Source organism: Felis catus, chromosome B3, assembly GCF_018350175.1.
Source record: "Felis catus isolate Fca126 chromosome B3, F.catus_Fca126_mat1.0, whole genome shotgun sequence".
NCBI lineage: Eukaryota > Metazoa > Chordata > Mammalia > Carnivora > Felidae > Felis > Felis catus.
The window spans coordinates 45,606,619-45,633,751 of NC_058373.1; the positions used below are offsets into that span (position 1 = coordinate 45,606,619).

Here is a 27,133-nt window from a genome sequence, read left to right on the forward strand (position 1 = left end):
CTCATATGCCTCAGGTCGTGACCCTCAGAATTTTTAGTCAAAACTCACTTTCCTGTGCCTAGCAACAACTACTGAACTTTCAAATTGCCAGTTATTCCTAAAGGATAAATCTCAATCTCTTAAAATTTCCTTTCATAGGAATCTAAGGTGCCATTCAATGTACTTCAATTTCATGTATTAAAATGCAAATATTAAAATGTAAGAGACAAAATATAATACTTTTATTTCCTTGATGTTTTTAAACAACACCTGTTCTATTTAACTTAGAAGATTGTTTTGGGAATGCGGGGTGAAGAAAGAATGAAATGGAAAAAAATACACCCCAGTCTCAGGCCAAGGATATACCAAAAATGTACCAATTAGGATTAATGAAAGGTTATTTCATGGAGGAATGTACAATGGTTCATTTATATGCCTCTAAGTTCTTTGCCTGTTAAGTTTATACTTACAAGGAGGTGGCATATAATGTCGACATGATGACAGTGAGGCTTGTGGAGGGGGCTGGGGCTGGGGCTGCGCAACCATGCTTGATCCATAGCCGTCTATGGATAATGGCTGACTCGGGGCAGCAGCAGCAGCCTGATGGCCAAAGATTGCAGCTCGGGAAGAAGAAACAGGGCAGCAGGGGTCAAATGCAGACGCTCCATGAAAACCACCACTTCCATGACTTCTGATACCATTGTTGCTCAGGTCTACTGGCAATGCCTGCTGTATAAAGAGGAACTGTATTTTATTTTTCTGAAGTTTGGTCCAAACACTGTTTCATGTTATATTACAGAAGTATTCCAAATGCAATCCAGAAAAATAGAATCTCTGAATTAAAAATTTCAAAATGGTGAAATTTTTAGTATGAAGACCTATTCAGCACCAAAACAACAACAACAACAACAACAACAACAACAACAACAACAACAAATACTATGTATATCCTGGATTGTAAAAACTGTAGTGGTTATATCAGTTTTTAAAACTCAAGCATAGGATCACGCTACAAGATAAACAAAAATTAATTAATATATTATTTTAAGGTCTATTTCTCTTCCATCCTCTAGATCTTAGAGAGAAATAAACTTTAAAATAATACATCCATATTCTTCTTTACCCTCAAATTTTGATTATTAATTTAGGACTCCTTTGGAAAATGTAAAACCACACCAATGAAGATTAAGGATTCTAGGTAACAGCTTGTCTGTCCTGTTTCTGAACTGTGTATAGCAAGCACTCAGCTAAAACTCTAATAACGCAAACATTATCCAAGACAATAAAGGGTGGAAGATTATTCAAGATGAACTATGAGCCAGCTATGCCTCATAACCTTTTCATTTACTAAAAAATTAAAAATACGATTTAAGGGGCGCCTGGGTGGCGCAGTCGGTTAAGCGTCCGACTTCAGCCAAGTCACGATCTCGCGGTCGGGAATTCGAGCCCCGCGTCGGGCTCTGGGCTGATGGCTCAGAGCCTGGAGCCTGTTTCCGAGTCTGTGTTTCCCTCTCTCTCTGCCTCTCCCCCGTTCATGCTCTGTCTCTCTCTGTCCCAAAAATAAATAAACGTTGAAAAAAAAATTAAAAAAAAAAAATTAAAAAAAAAAAAATACGATTTAAGACAAGTCCCTATACTAAGCTGAAAAATAAACCAGACTCTAGATTCCATGTCTATTCACCAGTAATTAAGTTTCTCCTCCAAAGCATTTTGAAAAGTCCTAAGTAAAACACTTCATTTGATCACAATCTACTCTAGGGCAGATTACAAAAACCAAATTGTCCCTTTGTATTCTTAAATAATTGATTTTTAACGTTTATTTATTTTGAGACAGAGACAGAGCATGAACGGGGGAGGGGCAGAGAGAGAGGGAGACACAGAATTGGAAGCAGGCTCCAGGCTCTGAGCCATCAGCCAAGAGCCCGATGCGGGGCTCAAACTCACGGACCGCGGGATCGTGATCCGAGCTGAAGTTGGACGCTTAACCGACTGAGCCACCCAGGCACCCCAATTCTTAAGTAATTTAAATACAAGTTTTTACTTAGTGTTGAGTATAGCTGTAAGTTTTAAAATGTAATTAAAGGGGCACCTGGGTGGCTCTGTCGGTTAAGCATCCAACTTCGGCTCAGGTCATGATCTCACGGTCCGTGAGTTCGAGCCCCGTGTCGGGCTCTGTGCTGACCGCTCAGAGCCTGGAGCCTGTTTCAGACTCTGTGTCTCCCTCTCTCTCTGCCCCTCCCCTGTTCATGCTCTGTCTCTCTCTGTCTCAAAAATAAATAAACGTTAAAATTAAAAAAAAATAAAAATAAAAAATAAATAAAATAAATAAATAAAATGTAATTAAAGAAAATAATAATTTGATGTTATATTTGAAAATATATGCAAGAACTGTTCAATACTGGAAGCTGAGGAGCTGGAGATGAAGAAAGCTAGGGAACTGCATTTATTAGAGGCTGAAGTCACCCAGCAGTCCTTAGAGGAATCACAGTGGTCTCTGTACTTGCAATGGACTTGTGGCTCTAGGGATAACAGAAACAAAAGGAGCTCGTACTGTTAAAAGGGAAGGAGAATGATGGCTCAGGAGAAGCAGTGGGAAGGTGAAAAAGAACTCCTTTCTTCTTCCGTATCATGTGTCTACAATCAAGCAAACATCTGGGCTCTTTCTTTTGAGTTGGCAAATACAATGTATGTCCCTTGATTTGGGGAATAAGGCTTAAGAAAAATACTGTAAGATTGTGAATTTATATCCCTTCCCTATTTTCCTATTTAGGCTAAGATTTGGCAAATGGACTAGATTATCAACATACTATGAAGATGAGCAAATTTCCTATCTTTTTCTCCAGTCAGTGATTAAGAACACTCGCAGAGGGTGAGTAAAGTAGGGTGAATATCCTCCTAGAAGGAAATGAGGGTAAAGTTAAAAGTAAAGAATCAAAAGAGAAAAGGGAAAAAAACTACAAAGAGAACCCTCTTCACAATTCTAACAGTTCAGTCAATTCTTACTCTAGAAGGAAAAGAGTGGGTAAGCAAGATGGGTACAGAAATGCAAGTATTACTTTACAAAGGTGATAAGGAATGCAAAACACTAACTGAACTGTTCTCTCAAAAGAGAACGCTACATCCAAAGGAGCAGTAAAGGCTAGAGAGTCAAGTGACTGCGGAACCTTCTCTGTTATCAGGCCTAATCCTCCTCAACTTTTTCTGCCTACCCACAATCTGGCACTAATCGTAACACATCTACACAATCAGAAATCCTCAGATCAGTTTGCTTCCCCCACTCCTCCACCTCCTGTTGTGCCCACACAAGTCTCAACTGGAGATACCTGATGTTATCTCATGAGCATGTGGCTGATTTCAGAGGCCTCTAAATGTCTATATGAGTTCCAAATTGTTTTTACCGTCAAAACTTGACTCTCTGTTCTCCTTCATACCCATTATCACCACTGAATGCCTGATCCTTAATTTTCCCCAAGTTCTGTGTGTAGTCCAAATACCTCTATTAGATATAAGTGAGTAGGTTACATTTATATTACAATGAACAAAACTGTGAAAGAGATTCTACCTATAAATAACTCACTTGGGTTAAAAGAAAATGTTACATACACAATCTCTCAAACTAGTTGTATTATTTTAGTAGTTCAACAAAAGAGTCTGTAAACAAAAGGCCCATATTTTGGTAGCCCTTGAATGAATATGGGAGCAGTCTGTAGATTTACTTCATCATTTTTCTACAATACTTATAAACTCCCCCCTTTAAGCTCAAATTTCTAGTGAAAGAAAATTTTGCTTTTAAGCAAAACCTTTCATTCAGTCCACTACAAAGTTTTTCTTGATGCTTCCTCATTCCCAAGAGGCAGAACAGATTTAGATGATCAGTAGATGTTAATACTTAGAACTTTTACCAGAACCAAAACATTGTCTAAAATTTCTTTAATCATATTTCCTACTAAACCCTTTCTAATTTACTCTTGAAAAACAGCAGTTCATCTTTTGTTTTTTAAGTGAATGTCGCTCTCTCTTAGTTATTTTTAATCTGTCCGATCCAGGAAAGATAACCACCAAAATTTAAAAAGATGAAGGAAGTACTTTAGGAAAGGTCAGGGAATACAGACAAAGAGTGGCTCTGAATTTTCTTTTTGACTATTTTCTAGTATATGTCAGTTACAGCTTTACCTTGAGATTATGTTGTGTTTTTTTAAGTATGTACCCACTCGGATTTATACCACAATTATACACAGAGATGACACAGCAAGTTACAACAGCATATAATACATGACCTTCATTTACTCCATATGATCACCAATACTAATTTAATATTATTTGACATTTTAAGCACTCACCAATATCAACTAAATTACTTAACTAGAATTTCAATTTCCCATAAACTAAAAACCTCATCTGCTCCTGAGCAACCATGTCATTGGTTTGCATCTGAGAAGGCTGTTTATTTCTAGATGAGTGGAGATAAAAGGAAGCTCCAGAGTAAAAGCTGAAGGTAAAAAACTAGGAAAATTTCCCAATTTCTCATGAATCACGTTGACACTGTAATTTCAACACTCTGAAATAAAATTCCAAAGATCAGATTCACCTTATTTAACTACAAACACTAAAAACCATTTCAGAATAAAAAACAGTATCACTTCTAATTTTTTACATCCTTGATCCTCCCAATTAGTTGCAATAATTTAGACCATCGGAAAATCCTAGAGACTTAATTAAAAAAAAAAAAAATCACAAACCACGAAATTAGGCCACTTTTGCAAGGGCAATAGAAATGACTTTTTTAGTATATAAAATGCATCATTAGTATTGTTCTTCCCCCCCCCCCACAAAGGAAAGCACAATTTTTAAAAATTAAGAAAGAAACATTTATCAAATTCCACATACCTGGTCATGATAGCTGGTACCAGAACTACTATTGGCTCCACAAGGTGCTTGTACTTGTGGAGGTCTTTCCACAGGGCAAGTAGGATCACTAAAGGAGGGAGAAACAGGGACAGCCGGGTGGGGAGTATGATGGTGGTGGTGATGATGCTGAAAATGGTGGCCATGCTGCTGAAAGCAACTTGTGTGTGGATGTCCTAATGCATGGTGATTCTGTGACGACCCTCCACATGGTGAGTGCTGGGGACAGCAGGAAGGTAACCTTGGCATTGCAGGAGGGCCAGCTTCTGTTACAGCACTAGATGCAGTTCTCCTTGAGTCATCTTGAAATAAACAGAAATGCACAGAACAATCAAATGATCAGGTATCACTGTGTAAATAATAGGTACTGTGTACAAGTAAATAAAGAGCTAAAGGAATGTTAATTAAATTCCAATCTCTGTAGGGGCGCCTGGGTAGCTCAGTGGGTTGAGTGTCCGGCTGTGGCTCAGGTCATGAACTTGCAGTTCACAGGTTCAAGCCTCGCGTCAGGCTCTGCTGACAGCTTGGAGCCTGGAGCCTGCTTTGGATTCTGTGTTTCCCTCTCTCTGTACCTCTTTTTCTCTCTCTCTCTCAAAAATAAAAAAAAAACACAAAAAAAAATTTTTTTTTAATTTTTTTTTCTCAACGTTTATTTATTTTTGGGACAGAGAGAGACAGAGCATGAACGGGGGAGGGGCAGAGAGAGAGGGAGACACAGAATCAGAAGCAGGCTCCAGGCTCTGAGCCATCAGCCCAGAGCCTGATGTGGGGCTCGAACTCACGGACCGCGAGATCGTGACCTGGCTGAAGTCGGACACTTAACCGACTGTGCCACCCAGGCGCCCCTAAAAAAATTTTTTTAAAAATTCAAATCTCTGTAAATAAGAATATGATAGTACCACATTCTTAATATGCATATCATATAATTTCAGGCAGTGATCTTCAATGGTATTTTTCTGAAAGCCTAAATTCTTCAGAAGGCTCATATCTACCATGATATTTAAACATGGAAAGAGATCATCTTTTCCTAGGTCATAACAAATGATTAACTTTATTTATTTATTTTTTTTCAACGTTTATTTATTTTTGGGACAGAGAGAGACAGAGCATGAACGGGGGAGGGGCAGAGAGAGAGGGAGACACAGAATCGGAAACAGGCTCCAGGCTCTGAGCCATCAGCCCAGAGCCTGACGCGGGGCTCGAACCCACGGACCGTGAGATCGTGACTTGGCTGAAGTCGGACGCTTAACCGACTGCGCCACCCAGGCGCCCCACAAATGATTAACCTTAAATTCAATTTAAAACATTCCAGGTGGCTCAGTCGGTTAGGTGTCTGACTCTTGATTTTGGCTCAAGCATGATCTCAGTTCATGGGATCAAGCTCCAAGTCAAGCTCTACACTAACAGCATGGAGCCTGCTTGGGATTCTCTCTCTCCCTCTGTCCCACCCCACCCCCACAAACTCTCCCAAAATAAATAAATGAACTTGCATGATTGTTTTTGGAAAAGGTTATGATCCTCTAAGTAGGAAACACTGGAGTCCTGATGATGCTCTCTGCCACATGCCCAGAGTTATTTTGAAGGTATGTTCTTCCATGCCAGAACTGCAAAAGTGCCCTGAGAAAGTCTACCCCAGTGCTTCAAACTCACCTAAAAAACAGGACCCTTTCTCCAAGCTGCATATTATGTGGAAACCATATAAAACAGATAAAAATGGAGATAAAAATTTTTACTTAAAATATAAAAATCAGAGGAGTGGGGAGCCTAGAGCCCTATCCTTCCCCCTGCAAACATCAGCCTCTTCCTTTCCCCGCCTGACTCCTAAGCTATCTCCTAAGAACCCTTAGGATTCTGGAGGACCACTGTTCTGGCTCTATTTCTAGAGTAACCAATACCAGGGATACCCTGCTCCTATTTGGCCCATAGAACCTAGCCAACCTCTTCTGGGTCAATTTTCCAATTTGGAATCTTCTAGTTACTCACAAACAATACGAAAATCCAACCCAAACTAGCTAAAATAATAAAGGGAATTTACAGGCTCACAAAAATGAATCTGGGTGGGGTGCTTCAGGCTCTGGTTGATATGTCTGATTGCAGCAAACCTACCTGTAATTCTCCCAAGCCTGCCCTCTCATACATGTCCTAACCTGCCTTTCCTGATTCTCTTCTGGGCAAGGTCTGTGATCCAAACCCTGTTAGGGGTTAGTATCTCCATTCAAAATCTCTGTACATTGTTTTTCTCCAAGCTCCTAGTCTGTCCTATTTGGGCTAATTTCTTGTACTCTATTGTAAAGGTTCTTAATCTTAGAACTGTACTTAGGGAATCTGTGAACTTGGATAGGAAAAAAATTTCATTTTTTTTTTTTTTTTTGCCTCCCAGAATTAGCACTACCTTATTAGCATCAGTTGAGACGTTAAACATCACAAATAATTTATAACCAAAAAAAAAAAAAAAGAGAGAGAGAGAGAGAGAGAGAGAGACAAAAAGAAGGTCAAGGTACCTTTTTCTTTTAACGTTTATTTATTCTGAGAGAGAGAGAGAAAGAAAGAGAGAGAAAGGAAGAACATGAGCGAGAGGAAGAGGGGCAGAGGGGGAGAGAGAATCCAAAGCAGGCTCTGCACCACAGCACAGAGCCCAACACGTGGCTCGATCCCATGAACCATGAGATTGTGACCTGAGCTGAAATCAAGAGTTGGACATTCAACTGACTGAGCCACTCAGGCGTCCCATGTGTTGGTTTACTTTTATAACATAAATTATGGCAGATTCAAAGTCAGTTCCATAATTATGTCACTTTCATTCATTTGCATTCCATTTTCTTACATAACGTGGACAAAGTTACAACCAGCTTATCAGGAACAGACCATGATCAACAGGCTATCTTTGCTATGCTGAATCAAACATTAATTATTTTCTATATGGTGTAATATTTGTAGCAATAACTATTATGTAACTTTACTTCTGGCAACATTTTAAGCGTTTTAATCTCAGCTCCCATGCCAAAACAGTGTACAAATGAGTATCATTTATTGTGTTACTTTATAAAAAAGGATTAAAACCTCTGGAACACTAAATCCATTCAGCGGGTAGACTAAATGACCTTCCAATTCAGACGCTTTTAATTTTCAAATCCAGTTATTTAAGGATTATGTGGAACTCTAAAATTCAGAAGAGTGTATAACCAGAGCAAAAGATCTGTAGACTAGTAAGCCTGTGACTGAAGTGACAGGATATTTATTCATTCAGAAAGAACTTGCCTTCATTGTCTTCAAATATTTCTAATATAAAAATCTGAGTGAGAGAAGAGGAAGCATAATGACTATATTTACAGCTGAACACATATTTAAAGGGTCATATCACTAACAGTTCAGCCTCAAAAAGAAGACTGACCTTATGGTTCTACTTCTTAGGGTACAGTTTGGCTTCCCATTAAATTAGTAATCTATTTTCTTATAGTAGAGAGACTCTTTGTTGCCCAAACAGGCTAGGAATCCTAAGTAAAGGCAACTGAATCTCTTGTTCGAGATTACTGACCAAGGAAAATTGCCATACGTTAGAAGTGAAACACAAAGATCTAATCAAATAAAACACTTCCTTTTTATTAAAATCAGCTCACAGAGTGTCCTCTGAAACTGGCCAATAACAAACCTGCACCAGAGAAATAAATTCCACAGCTTAGTAACATCAAGCTGGTTAAAGTATTTTCTTGTAATTCTAGCAGGATTACTGAGATGTATTCATGCATTTATTCATTCATTTGGCAAGTCTTACACATACTAATGGCATGGTAAAGGATCTACAAAAGGCACTGGAAAATACAATGGTGAAAATGAAAGCCCTGGTCTTTAAAATAACTTGTGCTGTTGTCTACCTCTGTTGTTTTATCTCTAGCAACTAGAAATAGGCGTGCACAATGTAGGTGGCTCAATAAACCCTTGCTAAATATAAGTTAGCCTCACAAGGGGAAAGAGGCATGATGGAGCTAAGTGATAAGAAGAGAGTAACTTGATCTTTAGTCCTCAAGGAGATCACCATCAAGTATGGAAACAACATAAGATTTAAATCAACCAGCATTATAACAGCAGCACTGGGTTCTAATATAGCACAGAGCAATGCTGCCCCCCAGGGAACATATGGTAACACCTGGGGACATTTTTGGTTGTCACAACTGGAGGGGAAGTGGTACTACTAGTATTTAGTAGGCAGAGGCCAAAAATGCTGCTAAATATCCTACAATGCACAAGAACACCTCCCCCCCACCCCCCAATACAAAGGACTGTACAACACAAAGACGATAACGTCAGGGTTCAGAAATTCTGGCAGAAAGGAAGAGTGCAGGCTCCAAACCAGACTTCCTAGGTTTGAATTCTTGCTCCACTACCATATAACCATAGGCAAGTAACTTCACCTGTAAAATGAGAAGAGTAATAGAATCTGCCTTGTAAGTTATCACAAAAATCAGTTAATACAGATAAATCAAGGACTAACATTATAAGCTCAACAGATGTTAGCTATTATTATCCACTAGAACGTTAGTTCTGTTAGGACAGAGAATTTATGTTTTGTTCCCAGTGCCTAGGACAGTGCCTGATTATTAGTGTGTAATCAATAAACACATCTGAATAAATGAATATATAAGATATGCAAGCACAAAACAAGAACACATGGAAGAGCCAGACAAATGATGAGCTGCCTGGGCATGTTGAGTTTGAGGTGACTAAAGAATGGTCCAGAGGAGATGTCCAATAGGCAGCTGGATATAAAAGTTTAAAACTAAGAGATGGCTCTGGAAACACAAAATGTAAGGTCACTGGCATACTGCACATGGTAGGTGAAAACATGTGCAGTTATGAGATGGGCCAGGGAAAAAGGATATGAACAAGGCTGTGGGAGAAAACAGAGATGAGATTACTGCCAGGCTTTTTTAACATCATGTTTGTTTTAACAAGAGTCAGAAGCAAGTTAAAGGAAGGAGTTTAAGATACAGAAGACCCTTTTAAGTGCATACAGACTTGACACAAATGTACACATGCATACTAAGGTCATGGAACCAATAAAGATGCTGAAGACATAGAGAAGATAACTGTTAAAGCAAGGTCAAGGACACAAGAAGGGACAAGAGGTAGAGGATGAATAAAGGGACTGGAAGGGATAGGAAAGAGTTAAAGGACCAGGAATTAGGAGAGAAGGATAGATATAAAGGTTTTCATGGAGGGCTGGAAGTTATGAGTGCTCAAGAACCTTCATTTACTTTTTATTTTTCCCTGGGGAAATCACAGTTTTGAAGAGAATGAGAAAATTTTGGAAGGCAAGAAGAAGGAAGGAGAAGGAGGACAGGGAATTAACTGAGATACATCACCCTATGGCAACTTATTACCAAAAGCCCAAGATTAGATTCCATAAATTTATGAGGCATCAATCTGCCTAGTTCTATGATTTTCACCAGTCCCATCTAAAAACCTCAACAGGAGTAGTTAGATGGCTTGAATGATTCAAGGTTGGAAATATGCAAGAAGGTGCAAAGTAAGGAACAGAATCTAAAGAACTCTACAGAACAAGTTCTATAGAGTCTTAGCAGGAAATGAAGCCAGCAGAACTGAGTGTTCCTAATATAGTCTGAATACCTGTATGTACTTCTATCAGGTTTATACAGAAAACAATTTGGCCTGGAACAAGGTTCCCCTAGTCCAGAGAAATACAACACAAACAAGTCTATCCCAAAGGTAATCATCAATATAGGTAAAATAGTATCATGAGAAAACCATTCATGTAGTAATGTCATCACTATGTTAGATATAAAATGTGAATTCTGAGCAACAAGAGTCTTAAAAAATAAATAGAGATAAAAGCTTTGAGACAGAATTGAAATAAAGTTGGGACTGTGTCACATAAAACCTAGACAAGAGAGTACATAAAGCTACCAGGGGAAAGGAGTGAATGAGAAAAGCTCAAATCTTTGCCTCAAAGATTATTATTGACTTTGATGAAAGTATTTAACTTCCAGATGTCTTCATTTCTGAAATGGGAAGAGTTATATTAACAAAGGATTAATCCTTAAAATCCTTAAAAGGATTAAATAATAATATATAAAACAATACAGAAGACAGTATAGTACTTGGGAAAGAGTATACACTCAAGAAATGAAATAAAAATTAGCCCATTTCATTTCTGCCTACATTTTTTTCAAAGAATATAGTATTTAAAAGACACTTTTGGGAAACCTCCTTGGATTCTGGTTTCCACTCTCAATTTCCCACAGAAGGGAGACCTAATCCAGCCACAAGCAATTTCCTAATCTACTCAATGTAATTTATGAGAATATTGTAAAAAGGAAGATACTATGAAAAGTAAAAAATAGGGTGCCTGGGTGGCTCAGTTGGTTAAGCATCCAACTTCAGCTCAGGTCATCATCTCCCGGCTTGTGAGTTCAAGCCCCACATCGGGCTCTGTGCTGACAGCTCAGAGCCTGGAGCCTACTTCAGATTCTGTGTCTCCCTCTTGCTCTGCCCCTCCCCAAAATAAGAGAGAATCTTATTTTGAGTCTCTCTCAAAAATAAACATTAAAAAATATTTTAATAAAAAAATAAAAATAAAAATGATAGTATAAGGTGGTCTCATTATTAATGCTCATAGTCAATCTATGAGATACAGGGTCTATAATATCGCTGTTAATAAATGGTCAGCAAATTCCTATCTCTGTGCCATTGTCCAGGAAACAAAGAAGGCTAGCTTAATGCTCAGTTAAACATCTCATAGGAGAAAGTACCAGAGGTATCATTGCTTAACTGAAACATAGTAATCTGAGGTAAGAGCTGAAAACACTTAATGACATACAGGAATATCTCTGTGACCCTGGATTAGGAAATGGTTTCATAGATATGACATCAAAAGAACAAAAAACAAACAAAAAAAAGAAAGAAACTGAGAAAATGGACATCAAGCTTTTTTAAAAACCCTATCCTCATTTTCAATTGTTTTGAGGACATACTTAGGAGTCAGACTGTAGGTCATATGATAACTATGGTTTAACATTTTGAGGAACTGCCAAAGTGTTTTCCAAGGCAGCTGCACCATTTTACATTTCCACCAGATGTTCATTAGGGTTCCAATTCCTCTACATTCTTGTCAACACTGGCTATTTTCTGATTTCCTGTTCTTTGGTTGTGTTTTTTTTTTTTGTTTGTTTGTTTGTTTGTTTTTGAGTAACAGACATCCCGATGAAGATAAAGTAATACTTCGCTGTGGTTTTGATTTGCATTTCTCTAATAACTAAGTATGCTGTTTTCATGTCCTTCTTGATTAACTGTGTATCTTCTTTGGAAAAATACCTATGCAAATTCTCTGCCCATTTTTAAACTAGGATTATCTGTCTTTTAATTGTTGAGCTGTGTAAGCTCTTTATATATTCTGGATACTAGACCCTTATCAAATATATGATTTTCAAGTATTTTTCTTACACTCTGTAGGCTGTCTTTTCACTTTCTTTTTTTTTTAATGTTCTTTCATTATTTTATTATATATTTTGCTATTTTTACATTGTTCATTTTGTCTTTTTGTTACCCCTTTTTTGGAGGCATGGTGGATACTGCAGAGACTCATAGTTTGATATATATTACAAATATTTTCTCTTGATTTTTAATTTTTGCTTACGTTATGTATCAGGACCTGTATTTTTTTTTTCTTTTTAGATAGCAAGTGGCCAGGAGGTGGGGAGAGGGAAAACGGGAGAAGGGGAGAGAGAGAATCTTAAGAAGGCTCCATGCCCAGCACATGAGTACAATGCCAGACTGTTTCATGACCCTGAGATCATGACCTGAGTCAAAATCAAGAGTTGGATGTGCAACTGACTGAGCCACTTAGGTGCCCTTGGCCCATATATTTTAAATTTTTATGCAGTCAATTCTGTCATTCCTTTCCTTTATTTTCCAGACTTGTATTTATTTTTTTGTTTTATTTATTTTTAATTTACATCCAAGTTAGCATATAGTGCAACAATGATTTATTTATTTTTAATTTACATCCAAGTTAGCATATAGTGCAACAATGATTTCAAGAGTAGATTCCTTAATACCCCTTACCCATTTAGCCCACCCTCACCCACAACCCCTCCAAGTAACCTTCTGTTCTCCATATTTAAGTCTCATATGTTTTGTTCCCCTCCCCGTTTTTAAATTATTTTTGTTTCCCTTCCCTTATGTCCGTTTTGTATCTTAAAGTCCTCATATGAATGAAGTCATGTAATATTTGTCTTTCTCTAATTTCGCTTAGCATAATACCCTCCAGTTCTATCCACGTAGTTGCAAATGGCAAGATTTCATTCTTTTTGATTGCCAAGTAATACTCCATTGTATGTATGTATGTATGTATGTATGTATGTATGTATGTATGTATGTGCATATATATATATATATACCATCTTTTTTTTTCAATACATGAAATTTATTGTCAAATTGGTTTCCATACAACACCCAGTACTCATCCCAAAAGGTGCCCTCCTCAATACCCATCACACACCCTCCCCTTCTTCCCACCCCCCATCAACCCTCAGTTTGTTCTCAGTTTTTAAGAGTCTCTATGCTTTGGCTCTCTCCCACTCTAACCTCTTTTTTTTTTTTTCCTGCCCCTCCCCCATGGGTTTCTGTTAAGTTTCTCAGGATCCACATAAGAGTGAAACCATATGGTATCTGTCTTTCTCTGTATGGCTTATTTCACTTAGCATCACACTCTCCAGTTCCATCCACGTTGCTACAAAGGGCCATATTCCGTTCTTTCTCATTGCCATGTAGTACTCCATTGTGTATATAAACCACAATTTCTTTATCCATTCATCAGTTGATGGACATTTAGGCTCTTTCCACAATTTGGCTATTGTTGAGAGTGCTGCTATAAACATTGGGGTACAAGTGCCCCTATGCATCAGTACTCCTGTATCCCTTGGGTAAATTCCTAGCAGTGCTATTGCTGGGTCATAGGGTAGGTCTATTTTTAATTTTCTGAGGAACCTCCACACTGCTTTCCAGAGTGGCTGCACCAATTTGCATTCCCACCAACAGTGCAAGAGGGTTCCCGTTTCTCCACATCCTCGCCAGCATCTATAGTCTCCTGATTTGTTCATTTTGGCCACTCTGACTGGCATGAGGTGATATCTGAGTGTGGTTTTGATTTGTATTTCCCTGAAGAGGAGCAACGTTGAGCATCTTTTCATGTGCCTGTTGGCCATCCGGATGTCTTCTTTAGAGAAGTGTCTATTCATGTTTTCTGCCCATTTCTTCACTGGGTTATTTGTTTCTCGGGTGTGGAGTTTGGTGAGCTCTTTATAGATTTTGGATACTAGCCCTTTGTCTGATATGTCATTTGCAAATATCTTTTCCCATTCCGTTGGTTGCCTTTTAGTTTTGTTGGTTGTTTGCTGTGCAGAAGCTTTTTATCTTCATAAGGTCCCAGTATTCATTTTTGCTTTTAATTTCCTTGCCTTTGGAGATGTGTCGAGTAAAAGATTGCTACGGCTGAGGTCAGAGAGGTCTTTTCCTGCTTTCTCCTCAAGGGTTTTGATGGTTTCCTGTCTCACATTCAGGTCCTTTATCCATTTTGAGTTTATTTTTGTGAATGGTGTGAGAAAGTGGTCTAGTTTCAACCTTCTGCATGTTGCTGTCCAGTTCTCCCAGCACCATTTGTTAAAGAGACTGTCTTTTTTCCATTGGATGTTCTTTCCTGCTTTGTCAAAGATGAGTTGGCCATACGTTTGTGGGTCTAGTTCTGGGGTTTCTATTCTATTCCATTGGTCTATGTGTCTGTTTTTGTGCCACACATCTTCTTTATCCATTCCTCCATTGATGGACATTTGGGCTCTTTCCATACTTTGGCTATTGTTCATAATGGTGCTATAAACATTGGGGTGCATGTGTCCCTTCGAAACAGCATACCTGTATCCCGTGGATAAATACCTAGTAATGCAATTGCTGGGTTGTAGGGTAGTTCTATTTTTAATTTCTTGAGGAACCTCCATACTATTTTCCAGAGTGGCTGCACCAGTCTGCATTCCCACCAGCAGTGCAAAACAGATCCTCTTTCTCTGCATCCTCGCCAACATCTGTTGTTGCCTGAGTTGTTAATGTTAGCCATTCTGTCAGGTACAAGGTAGTATCTCATTGTGGTTTTGATTTGTTTTACCCTGATGATGAGTGACGTTGAGAATTTTTTCATGTGTTGGTTGGCCACCTGGATGTCTTCTTTGGAGAAGTGTCTATTCATGCCTCTTGCCCATTTCTTCACTGGATTATTTGTTTTTTGGGTATTGAGTTTGAGAAGTTCTTCATAGATTTGTGGATACTAACCCTTTATCTGATATGTCATTTGCAAATATCTTCTCCCATTCCATTGGTTGCCTTTTAGTTTTGCTGATTGTTTCCTTCGCTGTGCAGTAGCTTTTTATCTTGATGAGGTCCCAGTAGTTCATTTTTGCTTTTGTTTCCCTTGCCTCTGGAGACACGTTGAGTAAGAAGTTGCTGTGGCCATGTCTTTTCACTTTCTTGATAATGTTTCTGATGTACAAAAGTTTTACATTTTGATGAAGTTCAATTTACCTATTTTTTCTTTTGTTGCTCATATTTTTGGTCAGCCATTTCATTCTCACTGATCTCTTTCAGTTGAGCTATGACACTTTGGTAATATATAGCACACAAACTGAAATATGAAATCATAGTCTAATTCTAAAGACACTATTTTGCTCACATAGGATTTATTCTACAAATATGCTCTTGCTAATATAGCAAACAAGAAAACTTTTCCTAAAAAGAGTAACGAAAAATGGTGCTTCCCCACTTTATTACATACCTCCTATGGAAGTACCAGTCATGCTATTGCTTGTAAGAGTAGCTGAAGTCTCTGACACTGTGGGGGGTTGACTACCAGTGACAGCTGAAGCAGTATCAGAGGCCTGCTCAGAGGTAGATGGATTTGAATTGTTAATGGAAGTGCTTGTGGTTTGTGATTCCATTCTTGCAGAAGTGGTTGGTACTACAGTAGGTTCTGCAAAATACAAAATGTTTAATCAGCATTTCAAAATAGATCAGGTAATGGGTTATATTTTAATTCATGGTAACATTTTTATAATTATTAAATTTTAAAAGCTTTCATAAAGCCAGCATGCAACATTAAAATGACATGCTACTAAAATACAATTACTGCATTAAAAAAAAATCAACATATATGCATATTCTAACATTCAGGTGATTACCACAGTCTTTTGGGTAACAATTATGTAAATTTTCTGATCACAAAGGAGAAAATGAGAAAAGGAAAGTAAAAGTCCCTTTACTATTTTCATATACATTGTCACAGGCTATCAGACCAGTATTACAAATTACACTTTCTCTGGTACAGAATGAATTCTAGAGTCAGACTGCATAGACACTACAGTCATGGATAAGTTACTTAAACACTCTCCATTTCCTCGTCTCTAGAACTGGGAAAGTACAGAATTTTCCTCACACAACTATTGTTAGGATGAACTGAGGTCACACATATAAAGCACTCTGTATAATGGTTTACATATAGGAACTACTTAAACATTAGCTATGATTTTTAACACTGTGTTAGTCTCTTTCTTACATGTCTTTTTCAAAAATTTGTTTGCAAATATTGATAATCATCAGTGCTTTCTAACAAAAGTAAAATTTTTGTAGATAGTAAAAGAAATTTCAGGCAGATTTTTCTTTTTTTTCAAATTTATTTTTTAAATATACATCCAAGTTAGTTAGCATATGTGCAACAATGATTTCAGGAGTAGATTCCTTAATGCCCCTTCCCTGTTTAGCACATCCCCCCTCCCACAACCCCTCCAGTAACCCTCTGTTTGTTCTCCATATTTAAGAGTCTCTTATGTTTTGTCCCCCCCCCACCGTTTTTATTTTTGCTTCCCTTCCCTTATGTTCATCTGTTTTATATCTTAAAGTCCTCATATGAGTGAAGTCATACAATGTTTGTCTCTAATTTCACTTAGCTAATACCCTCTAGTTTCATCCATGTAGTTGCAAATGGCAAGATTTCATTCTTTTTGATCAGGCAGACCTTAACTTACGTACAAGTTATATTTCAGACTGAAAACAGTTGTTTAAAAGGTGAAAATAAGTCTGTCCAAAGCACAGTCAGAACAATTAGATCTGAGAAGGGACTCTCTTAATGTGATACAGAATGAGAGGATAAACTATTCTATACAATGCATTGTGCTGAGTGGATTCCTGAAACACAAATAGTGCCTGCTGATCTACATGGGACACTGTACTCTGGATGCATAAACAAATATATTTCCTTATACATAAAAACGGGAGGAAGGAACCTCTGTTTATTGGCAAATGGTATTTAACATTTTGACCTTAGCAGTATTGACAGTTTGGGCTGGGTAATTTTTTGCTAGAGATGGGAGTCGGTACCGGCACGGCTGTCCTGTGCCTTTTAGGATGTTTAGTGGCATCCTGGGCCTCAACCCATTAGACATTAGCAGTACTCTTCCCCAACTGTAAGAACCAAAAATGTCTGCAGATATTGCCAAATATCTTCAGGGGCACAAAATGGTCAGCACTTAAGAACCATTGGTCTAACTGATATACTTAATATTTTGGATGTCTTCCAATGAGAGAAACTAGTAGGGAGAAGGCGGCATCTAATGATCACTGGAATACTTATAACCTAGTGAAAGTCTTCTGGTCGAACTAATTCCAATGGGTTAAAAGACTACTCTGTCACCTTTTCCTATTTACTGGCTGGCAGACATCACAGGGAAAACACACAGAGTTTCCAACATAGTAATCCTAATTTAATTAACTTTGAGTAATCTTTAATGAATCCCTAATATATTAATCACTGTCTTACAGATAATTTATGGCACTTCAAAATAAAAGCTGAGACATGGTTCAATGAAATGCAGATAATAGGAGTAAATTACCTCTTCATAAACATCTTAATTCAAAGTAGTCATACGGTGAAAGCTTTGATCACCCAAGCTGCAAACAATCCACACAAGAGCTGATTGTACCAGGTCTTTCTTCCTACCCATCTTATGTATCCTTCCTCCAATTTAAAGCTAACAAATTCATATAAAGCTTATCATCTTCCTTTAAGGAAATTATGACTGACCATTTCCTTCTAAGATGTAACTAACTACTATCTGAGGGTAATTTTCACTTATGTGGTAAAATCTACACCTAAATATTCATATATTCATACATGCTACCACTTTCCTTCACCTGTTTTCCAATTCTAGCTTTCTTTTCTTAGTTACTTGGATGCAGTTGCAAGCCGAAAGAAAACACCACAGCCAAGCAGCACAAAGGTACTGGTAATATTAGAGGATAACAATTTTTAAAGCAATTCTGACATTTCAAATAACCAGTATTAACCACGTAAATTCAAGTTATGTTGCTTTTCTGTTGTATTTAAAAAGTGTCATTTCTATTTTTCTTTTTGTAATGTTTACTTATTTTTGAGAGAGAAAGAGCATGCAATCAGGGGATGGGCAGAGAGAGACAGAGACACAGAATCTGAAGCAAGTTCCAGGCTCTGAGCTATAAGCACAGAGCCCGACGTGGGGCTCGAACCCACGAATCACGAGATCATGACCTGAGCCAAAGTTGGACACTTAACCGACTGAGCCATCCAGGTATCCCTGTCACTTCTATTTTTCATAGCAAAGTTAAAGCATGACAATAATATTATAAATTAAAGTAATAGGTAAGTCTGAGGGTAGCTCAAGCTACAACCTGTAAAAAATAGTTTTTTCCTAAGAAAATAACTACTGAGCAACAACAATGAAGGAATTTTAGGCACAATTTATAAACTGAGGTAATTATATCAAGTGAAAAATAAGATTAGAATATCCAAAAACTTTCCAGTAGTTTAATAATATTAACAGGAAGTGGCAGGAGTTTCATTTTAGGAGCTTCAAAGGTATCTGATTTTATCAGTTCTCTTCCTAATTCTACACTGTTACTAATCCAACCTACCATCTTCATCAACAGTAAGGTCCACAACTTCTGCTGCATTTTGCCTCAAGGGTTGAATAACAGTAGAGATCCTACTGCGGTTCCGTGGCTCCTGTGGCCGACTTGTATGAGAATTTGAACCTTGGCTCCAATGAGATCTGGAGTGTCCAAGAGTTGAACGAGACCTTAAATGACATCAATATTAAATTAGTAAACATAAAAAAATGAACAAGAATTTTAGTTCTTAAGAAATCATAAGCCTTTCTTACAAAACATGTTGTGAAGTTCAAGTTATAAAGTTTCTTCTCCAAGGAAATAATGGTAATAGAATTAAAAATTATGACTAGCACAATGCCTGGCATTCAATAAAACATTTGCTGAATGAAACGTTCAACAAATGTTCACCAACCAACTGACCTGAGAATATGTGAAATGATATGTGAGACCAATCACTGGTATAAAATACAGGATTCTGTTTCAAGAATGCTGCTCTCTTTTCAATGGTTATTTTGAATACTCACCGGGTTGTAATCCAGTATTTACATTTTATTTAATACCTGAAGTTATTCACCACAGGTAAAGTAACAAAAACATCAATATGTTAAACATTAAATAACACCCACACAATCTTGTATGTTGAATCCAGACTGAATTTGCAAAACATGGCTTTGAGAGTCCTAAACCAAGATAAGTTTCTGGTATTGTCCTAAAAAAGATTCAAGGTGGGGCACCTGGGTGGCTTAGTTGGTGAAGTATCCAACTTCAGCTCAGGTCATGTTCTCACGGTTTGTGGGTTCAAGACCCATGTCGGGCCTTGTGCTGACAGCTCAGAGATTAGAACCTACTTCAGATTCTGTGTCTCCCTCTCTGTCTGCCTCTGTCCCACTCATGCTCTGTCTCTGTCTCAAAAGTAAATAAACATCTGAAAAAAAAAATTTTGTTAAAGATTCAAGGCACCAGCGATTTTCTGGGATTAGGACAGGTAAAGATAGTTACAGCTAGTTTACTAGTTTGGTAGTCATAAGAAACATCACTTGTTTGAGCCACTTTATGCTTTGTTTGTTTGTTTTTGAGAGAGAGAGAGACAGAGAGAGCACAAGCAGGGGAGGGGCAGAGAAAGAGAGGGAGACACAATCTGAAGCAGGCTCCAGGCTCTGAGGTGTCAACACAGAGCCCAACACGGGGCTCGAACCCACAAACTGTGAGATCATGACCTGAGCCAAAGTTGGATGCTTATCCGACTAAGCTACCCAGGCACCCCCGCTTTTTGCTTTTAAAGCATGTAACCACAAACCCTCAACACCTAACACTGGTATCATCTTTTATTATATGCATCGTGTTGTATTCCACTAAATTATCTCTAAGTATTAAAAAAAAACTCAAGGATTCACTATAATAGTCTGAACTGAGGGTTCAGAAGGATATTACTCAAGATTCAGGAGAAAAAGAAGTGTTTTAAAAAGGTGGGGCTTATGAGTTGATTTTTTTCCTTTTGCCCAAACTGAATGTAAAAACTGCTTAAAGATTATTGTCAGGGGCACCTAGCTGGCTCATTTGGAAGAATATGAAACTCTTGATATTGGGGTTGTGAGTTCAAGTCCTACATTGGGTATAGAGATTATTAAAAAAAAAAATTATCTTTAAGAAAAAAAAAAGAAGCTTATTGTCAGCTTGTATGGAAAGGGTGAACCAGATCCGTTAATATATAGTCATCAGGGATGTAGGCTTGACCACTCAGAAAAGAACCGGGGCTGAAAATGAATTGTAGAGCCTAAGAATTTAGAAAGAAGCTCTAATTGTAAAATGAAATTCTCAAGTAACCAGGAGTATTAAGGTGAATTCTGGAGATACAGCAAAAAAAGATGCTGCATTCCAGCAAGAATTGTGGAGATCAAGGCATGATAGTAAACAAATGTCTCAGGATGAAATGGTTTTGGATGAAAAGAGAGATCACAATTTAAAATTCTTGAGAAACCAAGAGACTGTAATGAGACTAAATAGTCTATTATTTCTGGGAGGCTCTTAATGAATGCATTAAAGTTCCAGGTCCACTTTGCAGTTCATGAAACCTTCAAATATTATACTAAAAACCTGATGTATAAGGAATGGTTTTCACAGAGGCCTTAGTGGTCCCTATGATTAGTGACAACTGTCAAATCCTAAAATTAAAGAATCTGAAACACAGATGCATTCTTGCTCTCTCTCTTTTTAAAGATCTTGTTTTTAAGCAAACTCTACACCCAACATGGAGCCTGAATCCACAACCCTGAGATCAAGAGTCTCATATTCTACTGACTGAGCCAGCCAGGAGGCCCTGGATGCATTCTCAGAGAGAAAAGACCAAAAGCCAGCTAAAACAGTGACAAAGTTAATATCCCGTGTAACAGTAAGGAAAATAAATATGGGTCATGAGCACTGTGTGTATTTTTCAAGATCGTGGTCCATTACTATGGTAAATGCATCTGCTTGAACATTAAGCACCTCCATGACAAGAAAGATCTCCAGTTCCACAAAGATAGGTCCTTCATTTCAGCAATCCTTGTAGCTCATAAAAACTGAGTAGTATTGTATCAAGCACTACGTACAGTCACAGGGTAACTGTGGCACCTACCATGGAGTACCAATTTTCTTGAGTCTAGGAAAATCATTTAAAACTGAAACAGATACATTACAGAGTGCTCTCTTCCATGCCATTAGAAGCGGTACGCCAATAGAAAAGTACAAATGGAGAAGCACATTCTAAGTATGTTTGTAACATGGTTCCAAAATTTAAAAAAAAATTAATAAATAACACAAATTAAAACACAAAGAGCAAATGCATTTCTAAATTCATCCCAACACAAAAATTAAGGTTCATCCATAGATTAGTTTGGCATATCAAATGGAATAAAGGAACACTTTACTGCCTTTTGTATCAATATCTGTAATCATCTAAAGCATAAAATGAATAGTGTTATGGTTTCTTTTGTCCTTTTTCTTTTCTTTTTTTTTTTTTTTTGGTCAAAGTAATTCACAAAAGGGCAATATTATTTCCAGTTATTTATCAAGGAATGACATATTTTCATTCATTTTTTAGTTCAGGGTTTAGATAAAATTACTGAGTGAAGGACCAAAAAAATTACAAAAATATGTTTTATACTACATTGCCCTAATAGCACAAATTTCACTGCTATCAATGAAATCCTGAAATAGATTAGAACAAAAATGAATACATAAATATCAATACTCCTTAATATTTTTCACTACTTTTACTTTTAGTACCATTCCTAATACTTATGTTTTATTCACATCTAAAACTCAAAGAAGCTCATGAACTCTGAATCATAAAACAAACTAAATTTTGTAAAGCACTAAGTGAAACTACTGTTTATCTGCAGCATTAACTCTTAACTCTCACTGTACATTTGCAGTGCTTTTTCTGTTGGTCCGGGATATATGATCCAGGGAACAATTTTACTTTATTATCTTCCCAGGTGAGTCTAATGCAACCTGGTTTGAAGACCACTAATCTGGTTATGCTCAAATGAGGTCTCAAAAAAAAAAAAAAAAAGGGTAAAAGAATCCAAGTATCTGCAGCACAAATGTTTAAATATTTACATTTAAAACTTCACATCTGCAAACAGGAATTAAAATCATACCGATAGCTTTCTCCAACTGTTACAATCTCCACCTCACTGTCAGTTGAGGTAACATTAATTTCTTCATTGGCAGTGACCTGGGGAGTGGAGGAAGCTTCTATCACCACAACATCTTCATCAATACTTCCTGGAAACAAAAAGGAAAAATGTTTTAAACTAACAGACAAAAACTTTTACTTTGAAGGCTATGAAATTCATTATAAAAGTAAAAATCCTACCTGTCAAAAGAAAATTTTTTTAAAGACCAGAGCTAAACATACATAGTGAAAACAGTACTTACTCTCTTAATCTGTGCATCTTGTTTATTTCCTTTTATGATTTATTCTTTACAACTTTTAGTGGTTTCCATATATTTTAATTTTTTTTTAATGTTTATTTATCTTTGAGAGAGGGAGAGACGACAGAGTGTGAGCTGGGGAGGGGCAGAGAGAGAGGGACACACAGAATCCGAAGCAGGCTCCAGGCTCTGAGCTATCAGCACAGAGCCCAATGCGGGGCTCGAACCCACGAACTGTGAGATCATGACCTGAGGCGAAGTCGGACACTTAACCACTGAGCCACCCAGGCACCCCAGTGGTTTCCATATTAATTTGTATGATCTTATATAGAAATATTAATCCTGTAATATCTAAAGGTATTAAGATCTTATATAATATATTCACATTCTATAATAACTCTTTAATATCTAAAATAAAGATAGTATATTTGCTGTTAATTTTACCCAAGATAGATTTTATTTATGAGATATGGTATTCTTTTAAGAAATACAAAGCAGCTTTTTTTTTTTAACTTAAAGAAATTTTTTTCTAACGTTTATTTATTTTTGAGAGAGAGCGCAGGGGAGGGGCAGAAAGAGTGAGACACAAGATCCAAAGCAGACTCCATGCTGTGAGTACAGAGCCTGGTGCAGGGGCTTGAACTCACGAACCATGAAATCATGACCTGAGCTGAAATCAAGAGTTGGCCACTTAACTGACTGAGCCATTAGGCACCCCAGCTCTTTGGTTTTAAATTATGAAATCTGTCGTTTCTTTTGTAGTTCTTTTCTAAATTGCTCTAAGTTTGTAAAGTGCATCCTTATTTAGAGGACAGATACATCTATATTTTGTTCAATGTGTTTCCTTAATTATTGACTTCATCTAGAACTAATTTTTGTTTATGGTATTAGATAAGATTATAAATAGAATCTGGCACTCACTCTCCATGGGTAATTAGCTATCCACAACCATTTACTGAAAAATTCATTTTCCTCTATTACATTGTGATACCTATCTTAAATCTTCTTACGTGTTTTAGGTTATATTTTAATGCCATCTCTTCATCCCCTTTGACAAAGATTCTTATGTCAGGGTAATGCTGTTTTTTTTTTTTTTTTAACAGCTTCTAAGATATGATTTTCATACTTTAAAATTCACATTTTGGGCTGCCTGGGTGGTTCAGTTGGTTGAGCGTCCTATTCTTGATTTCGGCTCAGGTCATGATCCTAGGATTGTGGGATCAAGCCCCGCACTGGGCTCTGCGCTGAGCATGGAGCCTGCTTAAGATTCTCTCTCTCCCTCTGTCCCTCTCCCTGGCTACCTCTCTCTCTCTCTCTCTCTCGTTCTCTAAAATAAAATTAAAAAAATAAAATATTTAAAAATATGTGAATAAAAAAAAGGATAAAAATAAAATTCACATTTTGTCTCAAGGAGATACTTGCACACCCAAGCTCACAGCCAAAAGGTGAAAACAACCTAAACGTCCATCAATGGGTGAATGGATGAACAAAATACTGTATATGCATACAATGGAGTATTATTCAGCCTTTAAAAGGAACAAAGTACCACATGCTGCAACAAGAACAAATCTTCAGGACATTATGCTAAGTGAAATAACCCAGTTACAAAAAAATTTTAAAATACTGTATTAATTCCACTTATGTGTGGAACTAAAGCAGACAAATTAATAAAGTAAAGTGGTGGTCACCAGGGCTTAAGGGAGAGGGGAAAAGGGAGTTAAGGAGTATAGAGTTTCAGACTGCAAGAGGAAAAGTTCTGGAGATTATGTTTCACAACAATGTGGATATACTTACTACTACTTAAATGTACACTTAAAAATGGTTAAGAAGGAGGGGCGCCTGGGTGGCTCAGTCAGTTGAGCATCCAACTCTTGATTTTGGCTCAGGTCATGATCATAGGGTTGTGGGATTGAGCCCCATATTGGGCTCCACACTAAGCATGGAGTCTGCTTAAGATTCTCTTTCCCTCTGCCCCCCGCTCCCCTACTTGCGTGCTCTCTCTCTAAAATTAAAAAAAAAAAAGTTTTGAATGGTTAAGATGGTTTTACACACACACACACACACACACACACACACACACACACACACACACTAGTCCCGTTCCATTTCTTCCCTTGCTGTATTTTTCATAAATGTGGCACGGTCTTTTTTTTTTCTTCAATCTTTTTAAAAACTTTCGTCTCTCTTCATTATTATTACCTATCTACATCAAGCTCTGCCAAGAGTTTACATGTCATGTTTTTGAAAAGAATTTCCCCATAAGAAGACTGAGAGCTAAGGGGCGCCTGGGTGGCGCAGTCGGTTAAGCGTCCGACTTCAGCCAGGTCACGATCTCGCAGTCCATGAGTTCGAGCCCCGCATCAGGCTCTGGGCTGATGGCTTGGAGCCTGGAGCCTATTTCCGATTCTGTGTCTCCCTCTCTCTCTGCCCCTCCCCCGTTCATGCTCTGTCTCTCTCTCTCCCAAAAATAAATAAAAACGTTGAAAAAAAAATAAAAAAAATAAAAAAAGAAGACTGAGAGCTAAAAATTTCACCCATTTTAAGTGTATACTTCACTGATGTCAGTAAATTTACAGAGCATAACCATCACCTCAATCCAATTTTAGAACATTTCCAATACCCTAAAAAGATCCTGTATGCCCTGTTACAGTCAAATCATCATCCCTCCATGTCCATGATACACTCCCACAACTGACCTGCATTTTGTCATTATGGTTTGGTTTGTATTTTCAAGAGTTCTATCTAAATATGGAATCATACATTACATATACTTTTGTGTCTGGCTTTTTTCATTCAGTGTATTATTTTTATATTTATTCATGTAGTTCTGTGTATCAATAGTTCATTTCCTTTTATGGTTGAGTGGTGTCCTATCATGTGAATATACCACAATTTGTTTATCCATATTTTTGTTGATGGACTCTAGATTTTTCTCACTTTTGGCTATTACAAATAAAGTTGGTATAAACATGAATCTGTTAAGTTTTTGCATATATACTTTCATTTCTCTTGGGTAAATACTTTCAAATGTAATTTCTGGGTACTATGATAAATTTATGTGTAACTTTTTAAGGAACAGACAAATCATTCCCACCAGGAAATCGAGGGCTCCAGTTTCTCCACATTCTCACCAATCATTATTATTGTCTTTTATTATAGCTAGTCTAGTGGATGTATAGTGATATCTCATTAATTTTCATTTCTGATGTTGAGCATTTTATTCAAGTGCTTATTATTAGTCACTTTAATGAAGTGTCTGTTCAGCTCTTTTGTCCATGTTTAACTTGGACCTTGGTCTTATTGTTGAGTTGTAACAGTTCTTTATATATTTGTAATATAAGTCTTTTATAGATACATTATTTGTAAATATTTTCTCCCAGATGGTAGCATGACTTCATTTTTTTCCCAGTATCTTTTGAAGCATAAAAGTCTTTAATTCTCGGGGCACCTGGGTGGCTCAGTTGGTTAAGCGCTGGACTTCAGCTCAGGTCATGATCTCACAGTTCGTGGGTTCAAGCCCCACATCAGGCTCGGTGCGGACAGCTCAGAGCCTGGAGCCTACTTCAGATTGTGTCTCCTTCTCTCTCTGCCCCTCCCCAACTCATGCTCTGCCTCTGTGTCTCAAAAAAAGGAATTAACGTTGAAAAAAAAATTTTTTTTTAAGTCTTTAATTCTCGGGGTACCTGGGTGGCTCAGTCGGTTAAGCGTCCAACTTTGGCTCAAATTAGGATCGCACAGTTCGTTGAGTTTGAGCCCCATATCGGGCTCTGTGCTGACAGCTTGGAAGCTGGAACCTGCTTCAGATTCTGCCTCCCCGCCCCTCCCCCACTCACATTATGTGTCTCTCTCAAATATAAATAAACATTAAAACAATTTTTTAAGTCTTTAATTCTGATGAAATCCAAATTAGCAATTTCTTTTATGCATGATGCTTTTGGTGACATATTTAAGAAATCTCTGCCTAACAGAAAGTCACTGAGAATTTCTCCTACATTTCTTCTAGAAGTTGTATAGTTTAGATCTTACATTAATTCTATGTTAATTTTTGTGCTTGACATGACATAAAAGGTCTAATTAATTAATCTCTTTTGCATGTGGACCTACAAATGGCCAAATAACATTTGTTGAAAACACTAGAATAATTCTATTTTGATACCTAAGTAGACTCAGGTTTTGTTAATTCTTTAGGATTATAAAATCAAGGCTAAAAGAAAATTCCTGAGATTTGGACTGATTTGGCATTAAATAACACCAATGAAGCCCTGACATCTCTATAATATATTTTTTCATCCAAGAATATATCTTGCCATCTACCAATACCATCTTTTATAAATCTCTAGGAAACTTGTAGGGT

The 27,133-nt window shown here is 37.4% G+C and overlaps 1 protein-coding gene across 11 annotated transcripts in view; it reads right to left on the bottom strand.

The window, feature by feature from the left end:
• RNF111 (ring finger protein 111) overlaps nt 1-27,133 on the bottom strand; it is a 132,004-nt gene that overhangs the window by 15,617 nt on the left and 89,254 nt on the right. For all 11 annotated transcript variants that reach the window (XM_019832348.3, XM_003987100.6, XM_045059248.1 and 8 more), the window contains 5 exons: nt 22,503-22,629; nt 18,886-19,049; nt 15,719-15,913; nt 4,867-5,186; nt 450-708 (listed from right to left, as the gene is read on the bottom strand). In XM_019832348.3, coding sequence (XP_019687907.1) covers nt 450-708; nt 4,867-5,186; nt 15,719-15,913; nt 18,886-19,049; nt 22,503-22,629 — 1,065 coding nt within the window. The remainder of the gene's footprint in view (nt 1-449; nt 709-4,866; nt 5,187-15,718; nt 15,914-18,885; nt 19,050-22,502; nt 22,630-27,133) is intronic.